General features: G+C 37.5%; 1 protein-coding gene across 1 annotated transcript in view; it reads left to right on the plus strand.

Annotated features, from left to right (window-relative positions):
• Nucleotides 1-5,267: 5,267 nt before the first annotated feature.
• The window catches only part of LOC129003734 (unconventional myosin-IXb-like), a 64,216-nt gene continuing 47,987 nt past the window's right edge, over nucleotides 5,268-21,496 (plus strand). The window contains exon 1 of the mRNA XM_054432029.1: nucleotides 5,268-5,407. Within this exon, the coding sequence (XP_054288004.1) occupies nucleotides 5,317-5,407 (91 nt within the window). The 5' untranslated portion in view covers nucleotides 5,268-5,316. The remainder of the gene's footprint in view (nucleotides 5,408-21,496) is intronic.

The following is a 21,496-nucleotide window of genomic DNA, read 5'->3' on the forward strand; positions in this document are numbered from 1 at the left end:
ATAGACGTCCACAATACCCATTGTCCACCTATTGTCCCGTCACATTGTGTGGGACTTGTTTTATTCCCCTTCTGGAGACAGATTTTAGATCTTTGATATGCGTCTAGCGCCACCGTATTTTCTGATTGCCAACACGTTGTTGTTTAAACTGTTATCAGATGTAAGTTGTAAGTTGTAAGTTCCCTAGGAGACAGGCCCTACAAGAGTTTTTTCTCTCATTGCTCATTACACATACATTAGTTAACTGTATGTGATTTAAATTTGCACAATCTTGAATTAGGTTTTATTGTCTAAGTACATTTACATACTTTCAATCAATACATTTATTATCAACTACTCACTTATTAGCTATGAAATTGAAAACAGTTGTAAGCTTTGACTGTTTTATAGGCAATAGGCCCTATCACATTTGTTCTCTATGATACTTTAAAGTTTATATCTGTGTTAGATTTATAAAAATAACTTGCTTAACTGTGAAATTGTGAACAGTAGTAATCGTTAATAACAATATTAATAACAATTCCAGAAAAAAAAAACATTTCAGGGGAAAGGTCCTACTTTATTCACTACGTATGATTCCTTAAAGTTTAGATTTGTCAATTATATTAATATATCTTTGAATTAGTTAGATTTTTCTAAGGATATGTCTGAATGCAAAAATTTACTCAGCTCAGTGGTAAGGTTAATCACACTTATATTTTACAGGTGAGCTAACTTACCTTTCTAAAATGATTAACGTTCCCAAATGTTCATGGAAACGTTGTTTCTACACAAATTAAAATCCATCAATTTTGAATACATTCCACAACATTGCGTAATCATGATATATTGTCCAGGACACGGTTTGGGTGATAAATCAAAAGCTAGAATTAATTTGGAAAACCCGGGAAGGAGCGAGATGGGTCTACAGTTGGACAGATCGTCACCGTTACCTCCGCCGGGTCGACGCTAATGAAGGTTATCTGGCCTCTCAGGACTCCATGCGTCATGTTTGTGATACGAGGCACCGTTGTAAAACCACGCGAAAATCCACGCGAATGTACGTCGTTTCGAATGATAGTCAGCAGTGGCAAGCAGCAGGGTGGACAATGGCATGTGAAATCTAAACGTATAAAAGTTTGATGGTCAAATGAAGTCAGGAGTTTGGGCTTGGAGAGAATCAAAATAAAGGAAAGAGTTAAATTCTAAGGGTTTTTGTAAGGAGAAAAGTGGATGAGTATCCCTATTAGACCACGAGCCACCAATATGAAACCCTCCCCCTCGTGGAAATTTATGACTAATACTTTTTTGTTTGTATTACCTACCAGATTAGGATTGGTTCTTTTAAATTACAGCATATTCCGGAAAATAATGAAAAACTGTTTCATTTAAATTACAATAGGGTAGCTTCTTACTATCATGATATTTTCGTGTTTTTTTCCGGAACATGCTGTGATTCACAAGTGTCAAACACCTAAAACCTTAAAGTACATGTCAATACTATAATATCTTTGCGATCTATCTTTGAATTCAAACAGCTGAATTAGGCTAAGAGATCTGCTTGGGAAAATATTGGCAAATCTGGCATTGAGAAAATTATTTACTGTAACGGGGTATCTGGTAAGCTCTCGCAATTTATGAATAAGGTCATTCTATCGTCAGATCTATAACATGCTGAACTGGCAACTACTGTATATAATCTGTACAAGGAAACTATAGGTGCGGTATCTTGGTTATACGATTGACAAAATTAATTAGGCCTATTTCGTATCATTATTATGAAATAGTATATTACGTTAATAGTCCTGAAAAAAGTGTTTACCGGACGAGTGTGGTCGTTCCCGTGCCAGACGAAGTCGAGTACGGGATTACCATACGAGTCCGGTACACACATTTTGGACAAGTTACGTACGATAGTTTACGCCATACTAATAAATCTGTACAAATCCTTATATATTTCCACCAACTAAGGACTAAAAATCACTAGTCATAACCTCTAAGAGAGGTTATGTTTTTGTGTATAACCATTCGTTGGCACCTAAATACAGTATAATCAGCTGATTGGTGTCCGGTAAAACTCATTACAGCACAGTAGTACGCAATGAAACCCCATTTGAATAAGCTGGCGGCAAACAGCTGTTTTCTGGACTAAATCCTTGCGTGGGAAGTTCGTCAAAATAATGTAGTGTGGCGTAAAAATAATTGTGTTTCGTGTCATTTTCCACACTCCACTACATTTTAATTGATTTAGTTCATGTTTGCTTGGATTGCTAGTTATTTATTTCAATAGCTTCCTCGCACTTTTCTACTTTGAAAGCTTTTTCTGTATTCCAAAAAATGTTCATGACTAAGAACAGCATCATAGAGCATCTAGGGAAACCCTCACATTTCAATTTAAAATCATTTAAGTTACAATTACGTGTACCAAGATTTGTGTCTTTTAACAATTCTGGAAACTGTTACCTTTTTTTACCAAACAATTTTTAAAACTACACAAGGTTTAAAGCCATTAGTTTTTTATGACAAATGTGTCAAAAGTAAAAATAACATTAGAGGGTTCAAGGGGTGGACTTTGAGGGCTCCACACATATTTGTTAGCATGTTTTTCAGAACTCGTTGTAACTTTACTGTACATCGTATTGTATAGTAACGTATTGTAACTTTTAGTTACAAACACATAGAACACAGTTGTCCTGGAAAACAAACTTTGACTCTTCGAGGGACTGAAAAACGCCCCCCTTCCCCAGGGCTGCAAAAACATATTTTTGTTCCTTAAGTTCATTGAATACGCAATTAAAACACAAACTCCTAATCTACTTATAGGATTGTTGGGTAATCAATTATAATTCGAGTTTTAATTTGATACGTCATCTAGATTTGTTCTCCTTTTTTGTATAAGAATAACTACCAAACCAATCGGCAGCACGAAAACATATTAATTTGCTGGACACTGCTTGGCTCACTCATTTTCGTTTGGTTCCGCTCATAAAGTGCGTTTTCTTTGTGTCGTAAAGCATTCAGCATTTAATTAAATGTGGCCTGACCTCGGGCCTTACTGTTATTGTGCTGTTGACAGCGAGGCAGACTGGGCAGACCTCCTCCCAAGACAGCAAGCAAGCCACTGTTAGTTGCACTGGAACCCCTTGTTAATTCCTGTTTGCATTTTATAATACATCCAATAGTAACATACTCTTTCTACATGAAACAAAATACCACAGTATAATAATGGATTAAATGTTAACCAGTTTACAACATTCAACGGACTCAATCTGTAGTCATGTCATATTGAGTAATTTACCATTGTACTGGCTGAATAGATTGCTTTAGTATTCAAATGTGCACTTAACTATAAAAGATAGATAGTTTATTTAATATTTCTCTATTTCCAAACGTTTCTGTTGAAAATATCTTAAATCAGCAGTTTCAAGTTGCAATTCAAATCTTGGACCAAATTAAATCAAATTAAAGCTACTTGTCGTTAAATGTAACTGATCAAAGACAAATTTGGCTCTAGTTTGTAATGGCAATGCTCATTATGAGTTGACAAACAAAACATTTTATTCCAAGCAAAGTGATGATGGTAACGTTTTTTATCAGAGGACTGTCCAAGCCATTGTGTCTCTTTTTACTCTCTGACCTCAATCTATTGTTAGATAGCATTATTAATTGATAACCTTTTAATTGGCGAAGGCTTGAGTATGACACTTATCTACTAATGTTTTAGGTATATTCTTCCCTTAAAAGAGGTCTAACATTAGGAATCATGAACCTAAACCAATTGATTACTATCGCTACACGGATTTAGTTAACCCGTGCGTTAAAGTCACCGCTTGATTACTAATTTTTATGCACTCAATATTTTATGCTCCCATCACTTAGAACTTAGAGTATTTGAAAATTAACTGTTTAGCTGTTTCCTTAGCGATAGTGTGCATAGTACCATTGACTTTTGGATACTGAAGTTGAAGTATAATAAATTCTTTGTTCAAATCGAACATAGTTACAGAGAGTTGAGATTGTATTTTCTCGCTTGAGTTATTAAAATAACGGATGGACATCAGAAGACGCTATGGTTTACTATAAGTTGTCCTATCAGATGGTATCTTTGACTGTGGAGAGTCATATAATATGTTTAGTGACATAACTTAAATTTCATCATAAAGATTCGACTATTACAATAATTCTCTATTCAAACCAATACAAACAAAAAGGATCTATAAAACATAAGACAGAATAAGCCAGGAGCTCAGGACTCCCGGGGAAGTCGTCGGAGTTGTTTTTTAAACTCACTTCTCATTTCGGGGTGGCAAGAGCCAAATGTAGAGAGAGATGGAGAGAGAGAAAGAGTCGAGTGGGACAGGGGGGAGAAATTGAAAACGACCTGATGAAGCTTTGAGCGAGAACCTGTTTCTGCCGCGCCAGCCGACCAATGAGAAGCGAGGAATGTGGTCACGTGGGCGTCTGTCTCTGGAACGATCCTCTGGTCAAAGAACAACTCAGTTCAGTGATTCGGTCGTTCAGTTTTTGTTTGAACACTAATATTAACGTACCAATTGTCCTTCAAAACCTTCTAAGCTCAACCATGGATTAAACAATATAAACTAACTCGATGGATTTATTATCCTTGTAGAACAAATAAATACAATTTTCGGGCTGGTTCGGTTTAGTAGAAATCGGTTTCTTGATTTAATGTTTATTTTATGTTAAATTATTTATCCTATCTTGAAACATTTTAAGCTTAGTATATTTTTACAATATAATGTTGTATTGGCAACTGATAGACTAAGAACAAATGTAAACATTTAAACACAACCATTGCTGCGTTATCGTTACTGCATTATAGTTCTTGAATTATATGTGTTATTCCATGCAAGAAAACACATAGGCTACACACAGACAGATGTTGTACCTGTAGTGCACCTCTTATATTACACAAAATTTAAGTATGTTTTATTGTGTGTTAAATGTTGGTAAGGTGTGCACTGTGTTGGTGAAATATTTCCCTTATTTTTAAAATAATATATTTCGATATTTTATTTGTGCTTTACAGTTTGGTTGTATTACCAGAAAACGAGTAATGAAATATCTTTCATAACTTCTCGTTCCTCAATGTAGTTGGCCATATCGTGTACCGGCTCTCCAGGGTGATTCACTTGATGCCGCGACTCGTTCCCGAGAGATCGTCGGTGCGCCTGCGTAGTTCAGTTGGAGTCGGAACTTCAGCGCGCATGCGCCTACTCGGTGTCGGTGTCGTCCGTGCTGTATGAGTCTACAGTGTTTGTGCCGCGGACTCGTGTGAGTGTCAAGTGCGACTGAGAGACATGTGACAGAAGTAGCATGGCCACTCTTGGACTTTCCAAAGTTTTTATACTGGACAAGTACTTCACCGAACTGCAGAAATTTTGGGAGACGGAGAAGAAATTACAAGGTAAGATCCGAAATCTTATCGTGGTAGAGTGTAGCTGAAACGGTGCACATGTTAACCAACCCAATATCGTGGTTCTGTTAGTATAGCACTTTTATCGTGAGTGGATGTTTGGAGTTCATTAAGTCTGATGACCGTTGATTGGTGACAATGTATTACCTAATCAAACGTACACATTACAATATATGAGCTCAGATGTTTCCGATTTGTAGAATATAGAGGAATAAAGCTGGCTTATACACGATGCGATGATTGATTGTCTTACCATACTAAAGCAATTCAGGGGCAATGGAAAAAGTCTACATGTTACAAGTTGAAAGCCATAATGTTTTAAAGTAAGGTGTAGAAGGCCCGGTTGTCTTGACCAGTTTGGATTGAACACGAGGAAATGTTTATCTGCTGAGAGGGGGGGGGGTTGTCACCTGTTAAACATGTTCTTTCCCTTAAAATTGTGATACTGTAGGGTCTATTAATTTATGTAAGGCAATCCAGTGTTAATAGACAAACGCTTTAACTTACAGGAAATCGTGCCTTGTTACTAAAAAATACATTTTACGTGAATAAAATATCTTTATACATTAACTATAAGACTAGAAGAAGAGTAGACTACAGAAGAGTAACAGACAAAATTTTATTAGTCAAAGAACTAATTAAGACAAAGTTGTATAATTTGTCTGAATAGTAGGAGGCCCATCGATTACTGTATAGTTAATAAAAACAGAATGTTATTATTATATTAACTGAATGTTATTGTTTTAAATGGCATTGCCATGGTACCAGTATCTGTATCTTATTAAATACTATAATATACAATAATGTTGGTTTAAGGAATATTATGTAAAAGCTTTGTGATAGAATATCTCATACTACACCAATCGAGGTTTGCGTAGGCCTGCATACTTCCTTTTTGGCCGCAAAAATACTCAATTAAAAAGAAAATTGAGAGAGAAGAATTTGATCACGCTTGGACAATAAGGTTACCGTACACGTTCTTCAACAATCCTGCAGATGTCAAAATGCATAGAACAGGACCATGTAGGCAATGGAGGCATTGCCTAAGAACTTAGTACCGTTTAGTTTTTCTAAGATACACGCACTCAGTTAACCCGAGCGTTAAAGTCACCTCTCGATTACTGATTTGTATGCACTCAATATGTTATGCTCCCATCACTTAGAACTTGGAGCATTTAAAAATTAACTATTTAGCTGTTTCCTTAGCGATATTGGGTGCAAAGTATCTTTGACTTTTGGCTACTGAAGTGGAAATATACTAAATTATTTTGCTTTTGATTGAAAACTCTCTAGGGTCATGATCCTAAATAGGTGAACTCGGTATAAAGAAAAGGTTGATCTGAACTGAACATCTTGTTCTTGAATTGAAGTATGTTATTAAGTTAATTTTCAGATTCAACCACCCCTTATGATCAGCAATTCAAATTAAATTGATGGCATTTAAACACTGGTTGAAACTCCTAGAAATTATCAACAATTCTAAAATTTTAGCCTGCCCTTACTAAGGCTCCTAAGGATCTCCAGTCCGTGCCTTTCTAAATCACGGACTGGAGATCAGACTACACTTCATTTTGGCTCCAATCGAAGACTCCTTGTTTAATGTATCGTCAGGTTATGAGACCATTACAATTGTCTGTTCAAGAAAACCCTTACTGCATACAACCCGTCTACATACGTACATGGATGTCAAGTGCACGCTCAAAGACCCTAATCTGGCCATAAATATGATAAACACAATACATTTCGTGTTGTATTTTGTTGAACAATGTAGCGCAACAAAGTATGCTTCCAACAACCTCAAGCTCTAACTGTGAAATGGCAGAATCATTTCCTACTCCTGAGTCTGCGCCGCTTGGCTGGCAAGCGCCCAGTTCAGAAGCCCATTTATGAGCTTGGGAGAAAGCATCGCAGCAGATCCATACATCGTCTGGCCGCTGTGAGAGCGAGTTGAAAGGTCAGAGCAGCCGATCGCTTTAACTCACTGCTCAGCTGATTAACAAAGCGCCAATTACAAGCGAGTTATAGTCGTGTGTTGCCCAAGTCGGTCGGTCGTGTACGTCTGTGACGCAACTCTGCTTTCCATAGAGTAAGTCATGCTCTGCTCACACGTTCTCCACAGAGTAAAAACATTCGCCGACTTTGTCCATGTATTGTGCAACACGTATACTAACGTCCCACACACACACAATATGCTTGTCACGCCTGTAGGTGGGATGGTGTTATAGGGTTCATATATTGTTTTGGCGGTACAAGGAGTTGTTTTGTTGATATGTCATTTCGACGTAAGATTCAGTTTGGTTTTTAGCAATAAGTTCGAAACGTTAACGGTTTTTAATCTGTACGTGATATACAGTAAAACGTGGTGTTCTGGGATGATTTGGGATGAATAATTTGAAGTTCATATTTCCTGAAAGACGTGTATTTCGTATTTAAAGGATGGACCAGTAGTAGCTAGATTTATGCCAATCTTACCATAGTCTCTTTAGTAACTTAACATAGTAATTTCTTTGAGTCAAAGCCTAATAAATTAATACCATTGACTATTCGATACTGAAGATACTGCTGTATTATCAGTCAAAGGTGCCATATAATAACTCCTCAAGGCGACGTCCTTTCACACTGATGTGGCAGATATTTTTCACTTAACTTCAATCCTCCACGTGATCAAGCGTTGACCCTTCGTGTTTATCAGGGAAGAAATTAAAACGACTAATTCAAACGCGATGATGGATTATTTCCTACATCCAAATAAGCCAATGCAAATGTAGTTCAATAAATCATCCAAACGAGTCGCGCCACTGGAACGGATCGCCGACAAAAAGAAGAAGAATAAAGCAATCAGCCTAGAGTGGAAGGAAGGGGGGGGGGTTCAAGGTGACACTCTGGAGGGACGACGGTCACGAGAAGATAATGATTATCATCATCATCATCATCATAAAGTGATTCGCTAGATATTTTGGAGTAAACTGTTCATGATCCTCAAGGGACAACAGGTGCGGGAGGAGAGAACAAGGAACTGGTTAAGTCGTGTGAATAATGGTTGAATCATTGAACTTACTCAAACAGGCAGCTTGGTGAGTGAATATTCATCAAGGAGGTTCAAACAAAGAGATAATGTTTTTCTTGCACGACGTCGCATCATCGAAGATGTCCGAAGTGGAGAAGAGACGCTGTCTGCGCAGCGCGGTCACTTGCTTTATAATCAGGATAATTGCTCCAAATGACATCTACGCCTTAACACGATGCGATCTCGCGTACACGCGCTTATTAATTCACCATCACGACACAGTGCGATGAACCTTCCGGTGGTCTTCAAGGTGTTACATGTGGCCACCGAGAGGCTGCAGCGAGGTTTACAGTTAGTTTGTATTGCGAGCCTGTGTGTACAAGGAGGCATTGTTTCCAGTGTAGCAAGTTTTATGGCCTCTTACACCTATGGTTTCTAGGATGCATGTGTCTTTCTTCTCGGAGTTAAGTTCGTACAGAAGAGCTGTATACTACCACATTTTTATTCAGCCTATTCAAATTACAGGCACATTTTTATTTCCTTGTGACTTTGTGTTGTTTCCTCAATAAGGACTCAACTTTGATCGGTTTAGCTCCTTTATAACTAAACTACTGAAACTTCTGAACCGAATCTCGTTTACCAGGTGTTCAGCTTCCATTATAAGGATTCTTTGATACCATTTAGATAGATTTAGAAGATCTTTTATAGCAAGTTTTCTTACGATTTTCGTTTTAGAATAAAAATATTTATAGAACCTCTGACATATTGCGTTGCGTACTGAACACTAATGATAACTGTTTTTTGGAAGCCTGTGGAATTTGGTTTATGCGCGAATAACATTATCCAGGGGTCAAGCTCCCAAAATGAATCGTCCGGGCCAAACAATAGCCTCGGTCATTTGAATGAGGGTAGTGATGTCATCGGCTAGATGAAAAGAAAATAACAGTGGTTTATGCAGATAAGATCGATCCCACCAAAGTATCTCGCAACTTCCTCATTTGCTTATCCCACGGCAATATGGGCAAGGTATATAGCTGAGGAGGCCACACACGAAGACTCAGGAGACTCGTGCTAGCGTGGCTGTGTTCTTACTACGAGTAATAAGAGAATATTACACTGATGAAGGATTATAACACAATACTTTGTAATAAATAAATATGGTACTGGTATAGGAAAGCTGTATTTTCGAATTGATCATGGAGATCCCAAAGAATACTCGTGGTGGAGTCCCTCAACCCCTGTAAGGCTCTTGCCGTGCCACTTTTGAGGAGAAAAGTGATATTCAAACCGTGAATTTAATTTGAAGACTAAGTGAGAAAAGTTCTTTAAAGTAACATTACAAAACAGTCAGTTTGTATGGAGAATGTTTTTTTTATAAAATAGAATAACCCTCTGGTAATTATCTTCACTTAAATTCAATTTATAACATATTTTATATTTTAGTATATTGAGAGAATAATGCTATATTTATAAAAGCCCCTCACACAATAATTGATTAAAATGTCATCTATCTCCCTTCAAGCAAGTGTGGAGCCTCCAAGGTACCCATAAAGAGTAATATGTAAGGTTCTTTTTCTTCTTAAGTCGATGATGAATCCCTAGAAAGGTTTCGTATGATTTATAATTTTCAATCACAATACTCGAAATAGTTAAACCAACATGTAAAACATTAAAATTGATAGTTACATGTATATTGCAGTATGTCGTAATAAATACGTCATAAATTAATTGTGAGAGTAATCTATAATATTAAAACGAATCAGTGTTTTTTTTATTCACGATTCTGAATCAACCACTCGACGGATTTTCATGATTTTTGTGCTGAAAGAAAGATAATTTTGATAACTAGGGAATGTCGAAGCCATAATTTTAGTTTAGGGTCCCAGTTTTTTAGAAATTAAGTTTTAATTTTTAAAAAGTCTAGCAGCCGACGCTAAGATTCTAAGCTAGCTTTTGGCATAAAATAATTTTCTTAACATAACAGCTGTAAACATTCAGCTTTTGTGTCACAAATTCAGCATTTGGATAAAAATGTAAAGACATACTTAGGGTTGACTTATTTATACTATGTGTAATGCTAATCATTGATACGTTCAATTCTTCTGTAAGAGGATGACAGATTAATTAAATATACATAGTAAAATACTAGGATGATCAAATTATTTTTTAAAACAATCTTTGTAATCTTCGATTTATTTTAGAGCAATATAATTTGTTTTAACTAACAGCTGGTTAAATATAAACTATGGAACTATGAGGTTATTTTATTTACTCTTATTTTTTCATTGATTATAGGAAATAAGTAAGATTAGTAGAGATAATTAGACCACAGTTTAAAATAGTTTAGGCCAAAATTAATTAAATCACAGTACAAATCGAGGCTCTGTACACGAGTCTCAATAGTAAAGGATAAATGCAAATTATTTTACTGCTCCACTTTTGAAGAAAAGATTAGAAAAATAACAATGTTTACATGTCTTAATTCTTAATGGTAGCTTTTTGTTTACAATTAATGTTTGTCTGCTTTAACTTTGTTTGGATCAGGCCCGTAAATATTGATGTCATAAAAAGAAGATCAAGAATAATCAGGAATCACGATTTTAAATTACCACCACAACATCAGCCGGGTTTTATACAAAGATAAACAGATGGATGACATAGATTGAACACAACGTCAACATTGACCTAGGATACTGCAATTAGACAAACCATCCTTTTATGAAATCGTGTTCAGTTGTGGTTACGTTTAGGGGCGCCTATATCAGCGCCCCCAAACGTGAAAATATCACTTTTATTTCAACTATGAATATATTGTAGTTTAAATTAACTAATATGGGAAATTACGATGTACGTTTATTCAATGAGGGTGGGTAAATATCAAGGATAGAACTGATAACGGTATGGATAATAAACATTGACAATGTTTAACACATTGAACATGGACACCGAAGTTAAATTATGTGTACTGTGAATTTTATTAGATATTATCGTTTTATTTTAGGTCGTTTCTATTCAGACCTACTGGAAATTTTGTATAGTAGTTTGTATTTTGGTGGTAATAATTATGGAAGAGGCAGGTATGCTATGGAAGGTGGTATCGTTGACTAGGTCTATACATTTCTCAATTGACTATTTCTCTCTACCCGTAGGCTACTTAATCAGAGTGCGTCTGTGCGAATCGGCTGCAAATCTCACTTCAACGCTTTTCACATCGTAAAAATTGCAGAATTGCTGTTTTATTGTAAAATTATCGGATTTAAAATGCATATCGTATAGGCCTAAGATGGAATAAAAACATATTTGGTCACACAACATTTGTTTACAAGATGATTTTTCACATTAAAACTGCAAGAAACTTTGCCTTTATTTGTGTAAACTAGCTGATGTGAATTGTACACGGTTTTAACTGACTATATACTGAATTCCCGTACGTAGGACGGGCTAACACCTCGTTTTTGTTTATTTTTTTAAGTGTCGTATTACCTCTACGGTTAAATAAGGTTTACTTTGGTTTTCACGAATCTTTGCACATGTTTCTGCTACCACAAACGTTTCAGTCAGAAGGTCACTGACTAATGTCTTTATGTCTGGCGAAGTAAGTAGAAAGACCTTGTGAGTAATGGGATAAGTGAGCAATCACAAATCAAGCCAGAGCCACAGGTATACGAAACTAATGCTTCAATCACTCACATTTAACATATTTAAGCAAACAGTTATAACCATTGAAACCACTCCCACCACTTTTTTCACTCAAGTAGGCCTTTACACATAGTTTAACATTAACTTTTACTTGTTGGAGTGTACCCAGCCAGCCACGATAAATAGGTTGCATAACGAAGTGGTAAAACGGCGAGTGAAGGTACTTAGCGATGATGATCTTTTAAGGGTTCAACCGCTCATAAAACATCGCACACCACTGAATGATTTAGTAAAACGATGAATATGTATCAAGCGAATGCTAGAACCATTCTGCTCTTAAGTAGAGGGAAAGTAGATCAGCCTTCGGGTAGTATGTAGCATTTACATAGCAGACGTATTTAGCCGAAGCTCTAGACAGTTGTGACGAGACCGCGAACGCGAAGATGCAGTTTTCTCGCGGCAGGCTGCGTAACAAGGCGGGTTCAGTTTTGCCGAGACTTCCAATATTGTGATTTTGAGAAGTTGTGTTGAGTGTCCGTTTGAGTTTGACGAAATTTGCAATGAGTGTACTGTGGGACTCTAGATCAGGTGTCGTCTTCTACGATAGGGACTAAGTGAGTGACAGTTGGGAAAATGACAGGTACTTCTAACTATGTTTATACAAACTATCATAAGATGTACTTTAACATCAAAGAGCGTTTTACAATATTAGGCCTATGTATTCAGTGAATGGAGTGTGATGACCATCGTTTTATCTGTGTATTTTTAACATCAATGTAAGATGTAGAATGTAAATAGATGGTTCGTCAAAGTTCTGACAAAAACCAGAATTTTCTTTAGACTGGACCATTTATTAGTAGCCCAATGATCGACGACAGCAGTGCTCAGTTCCAAACAGGGAACGGTGAGCTTGATTGTCAGTTGAAAACACTTGTCAGTGCAACCATTATTTAGTAATTCCATAGATTAAAAGAAGTCTATACTCCTTTTAACTATGGTAATTCCCACCATATATCGTCATTATAAAACTCTTATCTAATCGATCATTGGTTCGTTAGTCTAACCTTGATGAACATCTGGTTACGTCGTCAACTCTTTGTACCTTCAGTAAGGTGGGAATCATGAACTCTTTTGTGATCAATTGTTGGTATGGTATTTCTAACATTAATGACATTCTGTTTCCCCGATTAGGTATTCTCATTATACATTAATTTTCTTGTAGCCTTATTCTTTCATCATACAATCATTAAATAAACCCTATTGCTGCACATACTGTCGTAAACACAGTGACTGTTGGGAGATCTTTGTATTTCCGTCATAAGAATCACCTCCGGTACTAACAGAAGACTTCACGGGCGACGGAAGGTCGTCTGGAGGTGTCTGACCACAGAAACTCGTCTTGCAGAATTTGGTGCACTTTATAATGGGCTCCGGTCCGCGTCATATAGCTTAATTCCTTCTCCTTTCTTTTTAATTCTGAGAAAAGAATTTACAATGAAACCTTTGTCTGACGGGTCTGTTTTTTGGAGGTGAGCAAGGTCGTTGGGACGTCTCGAGCCCCGTTTTTGCCTGACAGTTGCCCAAAGATAGCAGTTCTCCTCAATGGTCGGAGCCCGCCGCGCCGACCCCTCAGATCAACGTTTCCGCGTTTTAAAATTTTTCGTTTCCAAATATTTGTCGCTCTGGATTTTACTCACTAGGTACAATGAATCATTTCGTCGCAAAAGTCACAAGTAATCTTCAAACGTTGTTCATAGCAACGTCAATGTTTGTGTAAAAAAACGTCATATGGTATTTTATACATGTTTAAAGGCAAGATATAACCCTGAGATGTATATATCCACTGGATGGTTTTTCATGCAGTTTAGAGACACAGTGCTGGATTTCTGGATATTGAGGAGCGTTGTTCTTTTGTTATTTAGTACCATAGATAAAACATAGATGGTAGTATCTTTTTTGACAGCCCATTACAAAAAAGGCACCTTGGACTATAGAATCGCCCCGCTTTGAATTCAGATTATTCAGCATTATTATTATTATAATTATTATGATTATTATCATCATCATCATCATCATCATCATCATCATCATCATCATCATTATTATTATTATTATTATTATTATTATTATTATTATTATTATTATTATTATTATTCAGCATTATCCTAGCATTATTCATATTTGAAGGTTGGCACTATTACATAACCACTCGGCTACCGATACAGTGGTCTTCTGAGGAAACAGAATACTTATTATATTTTTCATAGACGGTTACTACAATTGGTGCGTTATATCACTGATATAGTCTATATTCATCATTAATGCGTTTGCTTAATCTATTTCGTTACTTATAGACCCTGTTTTGGTCTAGGTTGAACTAAACCCACGATTTTCTTTGATTGAACATAAACTGAAACCGAACGATGGCTAAAATTTCCAGAACGTTGTTCCAGAGGTGTCTTGAAAAGTCGTAGGCTATACCATTTTATCAATCTAAACTCTTCAAGCAAGAATTTAACGCTGAAGAATTGTTAAATGCAAATCTTTATCCGCTTACCGATATGCTATGCTGCAGCCGCTCTTGACAAATGGACGCAACACTTTGGGATTTCCTTTTGACCAGTTTTTATATTTAAATGCGCTAAATTCCAAACTCGTGTAAGGTGTGTTTTTATCGTATCAAGTGTCAGTTACGCCGGATATTTAGCAGATAGCGCTGCTGTCATAATTATGAGAACGGCTTCCGATTCCCATGGCCGGTCAGTCATTAGCTGAAGATATCGCTGTAATTGCCAACACGCACGCACGCCCAAGCGCCTTCGCCCTCGCCCTCGCCCATCATGGATTCTCTTCGAGTAATTTCCTTCTGGAGTTTCACATAGTTTTTGGGACTGAAAATAGGTATTCGTCTTAACAAATTATGAACTGCCGTAAAAAAGTATTTGTCTTTGGTCAAGTTCATCGTTCATGTTGTATCACTAAGCGAAGTCAACAGACTCAAATTAAATATTCAGCAATCTCTTAACACAGTTATTTTGTCAGTGCTGTACATGGCTTTGGCGTCTCGCATAGTTTCACCCTTGAGTATTTGGGAATGTAAATCATTATTCATTTTCATAAATTAGAAACAACCATAAAAGAGGAGTTGTCTTTGTCCAAGTTCATCTTATTTCACCCTGCAAAGTCAGTCAGATAAGATTTCAATTTACATTCAGCAACATCCAGTCCGATGCTTTGTCAGATGGCTTAATGCATGAGAAAACATCACCAATATCCGTGCCAAACATTACTGCAAACTATCCTATTTAGTATCACTAAAACTCTGTTTGTTTATGGAGTGCGGCCAAATGAAGGTTCGGTTCTACTCACATTTATGCAGGCCTTACACACATACACAGATGCAAGATATAGGACAAACCATTGAGTGTGCGTGCGTGAGTCCCTCATAGGTACAGTAGACTCCCTCTTATCCGGTTACCTTTCAACCGGACATCGGTTTACCGGACAAAACTCGGCAGAACTGACATCTCTTTGACTGGACAATTTTTATGATCACATTGGTTAAACCGGACTAGATCGGCAGGAAGTGGGTCGTACTGAAACGACTTTTCTACTGGGAAAGATTTGGGACTAGTCACGTCGTGTGAATACAACGCTCTTCGAAATTTAGGTAGGTAACATATTTTGTTTGGTTTTCGAGTGATTCACACGAGTTTGAAGGAACGTCGGTTTAACCGGAAAACACATTATCCGGACTAGTCTCGGTCCAGGATAGAGGGATTCTACTGTAGGGTCAAGCTCCAATCGCACTGCCTGAGCAAACTCGGTATAGTTTGAACTTTTGTTTGTATTTCATCACCACCAGACTAAAGACCATTCGCGATGTCCCGAACAGATCTGGTCTGCAGGTAGGAATGTAGTATCATTTGCAGCAGAGGTGTCGGTAATGTCGACCGCAAATTGCCTCTGTGTCGTGGTCGTATTGCACAGTCACTGATGACTCCCGCTGGCATCAAACCGCATCATGATGACTCCCGCCGGCGTCAAACCGCGTCCTGACGACTCCCCCCGGCTACGCACACGAGTTATTTTTCAGGTCTTTGTTCATATATGTTCAATCAACAGAGAGAAGATGGATGGGTTTGGGTTTGAATAGCATGAGATGTAATGAGGTCGTTTTCATAAATCTTGTCTGTTTTGGTTCAACTTGTTTGTACTTCAGGGCAATTGCAAGTTAAGGAATTTCATAAACATCTGTGAAGACGAAAGTAAATTATTTACGCAGGACAATAGACAAAGAAGTAAGTTACGAAAATCAAAGTCCAAAGTCCAAAGTCCAAAACGCTATATCAGTGTTAAAACACACGAAAAATAATATTTGCAACAATGAATGCCCTTATTATTGCAAACTTAGTCTTACCGATGTGCAACAAATATGATGAAATGGCTTTCTTGAAGTGCTGAGGGTGTTAAAATTGAAATTAGTGGTAAACGATACAGGTGGGGTTAAATACTTTATAAGGTTTGATTTCCCTGTGGCTAGGGCGATTTCCTCTTGAACCTCATCTTAAGTTCGTTAAAAATGATTATAGAATGATGGTGCCCTGTAAAAGAGGTTTCGATCCTCTAGGGTAGGGTATCTTCAACATGTTTGTCAATACACTGATGTCGTTGCCTTGGCACTGTAGATGTAGAAAGATGTTTTGACATTCTTGATGTGCAATATAAGTCTTTAGGAGGCCCTGTAAGATATCTATAAATGAACTGCTGTCATTCGCACTGTGAAGTATAAGAGGAAGTAAGCGGTGTAGCCTCCGCAAGATGTTTCTGCTGCAGACTCTAATATCGAACGTGACGATTCCTCCGCTGATCTCAGTGATTATCAACTCGCGGTCTCGCCGACTGTTGAGATGTTCCCAGCCCATCTCTCATGATTGTGTCAAGATTATCTTGATTACAATTTGGGGTTTTGCTGATTCAAAATTTACCCTTTACTTCACCCATGTCTATCTCGGAGACAACACTTGAAACTTTATTGTTCTGAAATTTCTTTGTACAATTCCGTGTTACAAAGGTCATATAGATTAGGAAGTAATCAAATTCACTCATCGGAGTACAAACAATTATCATCGAATCGTTTGCCAATGGGGAAAATAGTTTGCTGTGTGAAGAAAGGTCGCTTGGACCGGTCACATAAATAACAGTTGGCCAGTATTAATAACAGCCGAGTAGCCGCGCTGCCGCCTCACTACATTTGGATTTCTTTTAATTATGGAGCTGAGCCGCCTAGTCCAGGTCACTGCCCCGGCCAGGAATTTGTCTGGTTTTGATTAGGGGACTCCCGTGCCATCGCTTGATCCCGTTCGTGGTGACCCTGATTGTGGAAAGTGTTTCGTATTGAACAGGTGGGGAGTCCGGGACGATTTTAATGTTACTTCTCACATACAGTTATTAACAATATTTTTTTTAAATTTTGATATGAAATGTAACCATTCTTCCTTAGAGAAACTATGTGTCTCGTCTGATAAACTTTGTGTATTTCTTCGATAGGGGAGATTGAGACGTTATAAGTCTCGATCTCTATAGCAAACTTCAATCCCTAACGTGAGTGTATTGGTTTATTTACAATATAACACTTAGGAATTCACTCCGTGACCATGTGAGTTTTAACAAGTTAGAGAAACTATATAAATGGAACAAATAAATAAACTGTGGACGTTATGAATCAAATTAATGCTATATTGCTCGTCTATAAATCAAAAAGGTTGCAAGATCGGTCTTGCAAGACTTTTGGTGGTTTGAAACTGAACCCTGTCCTGGTTTTGTGCTGTTTTATTTAGTTTTATTCTGTAATCACTATATTAGCGAGCAAGAGCAAATCCGTACCGTAAAAATAATAATTTCCTTATGCGAGTACTTCATGACTTCGTTCGTTAAAGTCTCCCGTAACCGTCAGCAACAACTCATGCGAAATGCCCTCTAAAAAGTCTACAAACAACTATTGACGGATATATTTTTACAGTTGTTCTCACAATTAAGCAATGACATTAACAATTATTACTGCGTTCTAAGTATATTCATGACTTCATTATGTTCTACCCTTAAATTATCTATAGGATTTCATCTTACGATCCCAGTTTTTCTACTTGCTACATTGATCTTAAATGTGGTTGACAAACTAATGAAAACACATAGCCATTCAATCTAGTTACAATGCATAGAGGTTCCTACTAGAACTACAGCGATTATCACATCGTGAGAGAGCATTACACCCACGGCATGACACGGTTGTCGGCGCGTGACCGGTACGTGTAGAGGTTTCGAGATCGTCTACATGCCACTAAGGCTCATTTAGCACATGGTCAAAAGTTTTATTAACGTATGAAACTCTTAAATATTATATACTGTAACACTACTGTGGCCATAGGGGTGGCTGATGCATGAGTTTATGTGATTGTATAATATCTGCAGTAACACTACTTATAGCTGTACAGGTGTATGGTACATTCGTTGATACGATTGTAAATTATTTGTGGTTAAATTCGGTCTACTGTAGATTTTGGGTTGGCTGGCAATGCTTCAATAACAAAGTTCATAACTACAATGGTGCGGCGTTGATTCGATTACATATTATATGCTGTAACACTAGTGAGGCTATAGGGGTGGCTGATGCAGGCGTTGATGCGATTGCATAATATCTGCAGTAACACGATACTTGACTGCACTGGCTTATTGATTATGAAGATATTAACAACCGGTTCCCGCAAAACGGGGCTACGTGCTTCTGATGCCGCTCAATGTCAAGTATGCTCGTACTGGACAATATTGGTCCGTCAATCATCTCTCCCTTCGCTAACGCATTTCACTTTTTAGACTTATTGTTGTGTCTTCGGCTTTTTTTATTATCCTGGATAGTGATGTTGTATTGGGTTCATCTATTATTAGTTTGTTTCAAGGGCAGATTGAGGAAAACACTATGCTAAGTATGAGAATCCAAAAATGTTTTGGTTTATGAAAATTGATCTTTTGCAATGTACGATACATTGTGCATGAAAGCGTAATATTCTAGAAAGCCATGAAATTCTTACAGACAGGTGTTATTTGGCTCCATGCAATAGCTCGTTCCAAAAATCAATTCTACTGAAAGTCGGCTTGGACCGGACACGTACACGTGGTTCATGAGCCAGGACCATTTTAAAGTCCAAGAATCAAGAGCAACATGGCCCATTTTCGAACTATAAAAAAAACACTGACTTTTCTAATGGTCGAACCGGCGACCTTTTGATTGCAAGGAAAGCATTATAAGACATAGTGGACTGTTGTGTAGATCGTTGTCTGTGTACTTGTACAGTACAGCACAGGGCACCAACCTTTGGTCTCGCGCTCTACTTCTACACGTTGATTTACGCGACCATTACTTCTTGTCCTCTTCATCATCGAGCCTCCATCTTGTCCTGCTGAGAGGGTATTGCACACTGCGTAGATAGTTCAGCTCTTACTTGTAGGTCCTTCACCCTTGTTTGCAGACTAAACCGTGTTGGCTGGAAGTAATATATTTCATTCAAAATATTCACGATTGACATGGAATAGCTTTCAATTGCTTTAACGTGGAGGATTTGGTATGTTTTATTCCAGCATTCAAACTACCTAAGCCTAATATTTTTGCGCTTGTTAAAGACTAAAAGGAAAAAGTACTTGGAGTTTCGGAAAAGTATTGGAAAAAGCCTCGAAACAAATGACCATCAACAGGAGACTAATCAAAGTTCATTAACCTTATAATAAAATAAAGACGCAACACTTTACACAAAAATACTTACTACGCACTAGATACTGTAAGTTAATAGTGTTTTATTATTTTTAATAGATTAGTTTTTGGCTGCTCGCTCATTTCTCTACTAAATACTAACATTTCTTCTCCATTTTCAGGTATGGATATGTTATACTATCAACTTCCTTCTACTGGTAAGCCTGATATTTATTCGCTAATGTTTTTATTTGTTTTACTCCCTGACATCATTTGTTAAGAAACCCGTTTCAGGTGTAGGGCCGGTACACACACACCGACTTGGACGCATGTGAGTACGACTGTTCGTGTCGTACTGGCACACGACAAAGTCGTGTTACCTCACGACAGTTGTCGTATCGGGACACGACTCAGCAAACACAACAGCGAACTCTACTGGCTTTAGGCACTTTAGGACTACTAACCCAGCTAACCCAGGCATACAACCCTGTATAAACAGAATTAATGTGTATGGAAAGTTTAGTCATTGCTATGTAAAAAAATTGATTTTAAAAACTTTGAAAAAATAAACAAGAATAATTTATGTAAAGCCATTTATGTACATTTCATTATACATTCTTAATTCGTCTAATTATATGTGTTGTTAAGGTAATGTTAATTTTGGTTAATTTTTGTTGCCCTTTACAATAAGTTATTTTTGTAAATGTACATACAGTAGATTCTCTCTAGTTCGGCCACCACCAGCCGGACTACAAAATGGCCGGACTATCCGGCTGTACTGTCAAAATGTATAATACCCCATTTAATGCATCACATATGGTTAAAAATCTACAAAGAAGTTGTTTAATGTTGAACTATTTGAAAAACTACAATCATTCGAACCTATTTTGAAGTACATCAATTTAATAATACTTGACTTAACCTTTGAAAAAAAAAATTGTACATAGAAGATCTTGTACATGCCAATAGTCAACAAAGGCTGTATACTCTTGTATACATGTTTAATAGGCTATATCAGCAGCTTGACCTCTCACAACCGTTGCCATGATAACATCTTGGAAAACGTCTACAATCGCGAAAAAGTTGGTTTTTGAACGTTTGTAATTTAATAATTAAGTGTCGTAGACCAGTTTTAAATAGCCAAAAACCCAGCGTAGCGCCCCGCAGTCGTGTCCCGAGACGCACTAGTGTGTATACACCGACGCAATAGCCGTATAACGCCATGTCCCGCTACGACTCAAAACAGTCGTGAGTCCATACGACACGACTTACCTGTCGGACCCCCAGTCGGTGTAGGGCGCGACTCAAAATTTGTCGTCCACGACTTTGACACCTCCACGACTGCTGTCGCACTAGTGTGTACACCCCCATGCGACTTCCATTGCCTACTTTGTTTCTCTACTTGTCGTTCAGATATACGATTTCTTGAGTCGTACAGGGGCACGACAAAAGTCGGTGTGTGTGTACCGGCCCTAAGTATAGCACGCGAAAATGTTTGTTGGTGGTATCTTAAATAAATTGGAGATGAATTATTTGCAAGAATATTAAATCCGTTTTCCGTTATGGTCCAAATATTGCTTCCATATACTGCAATATAGAGCAGACTCACAGCAGCAGAAAGATCATACTGGAGTTTAATAAAATTATTCAAAAGCAAACTGCTATCAAAAACCACTAAAATAAGAATGTA

This window comes from Macrosteles quadrilineatus, unplaced genomic scaffold (genome assembly GCF_028750875.1).
Source record: "Macrosteles quadrilineatus isolate MER2022 unplaced genomic scaffold, UCM_ALF_1.0 Scaffold_9__3_contigs__length_116548681, whole genome shotgun sequence".
NCBI classification, from domain to species: Eukaryota; Metazoa; Arthropoda; class Insecta; order Hemiptera; family Cicadellidae; genus Macrosteles; species Macrosteles quadrilineatus.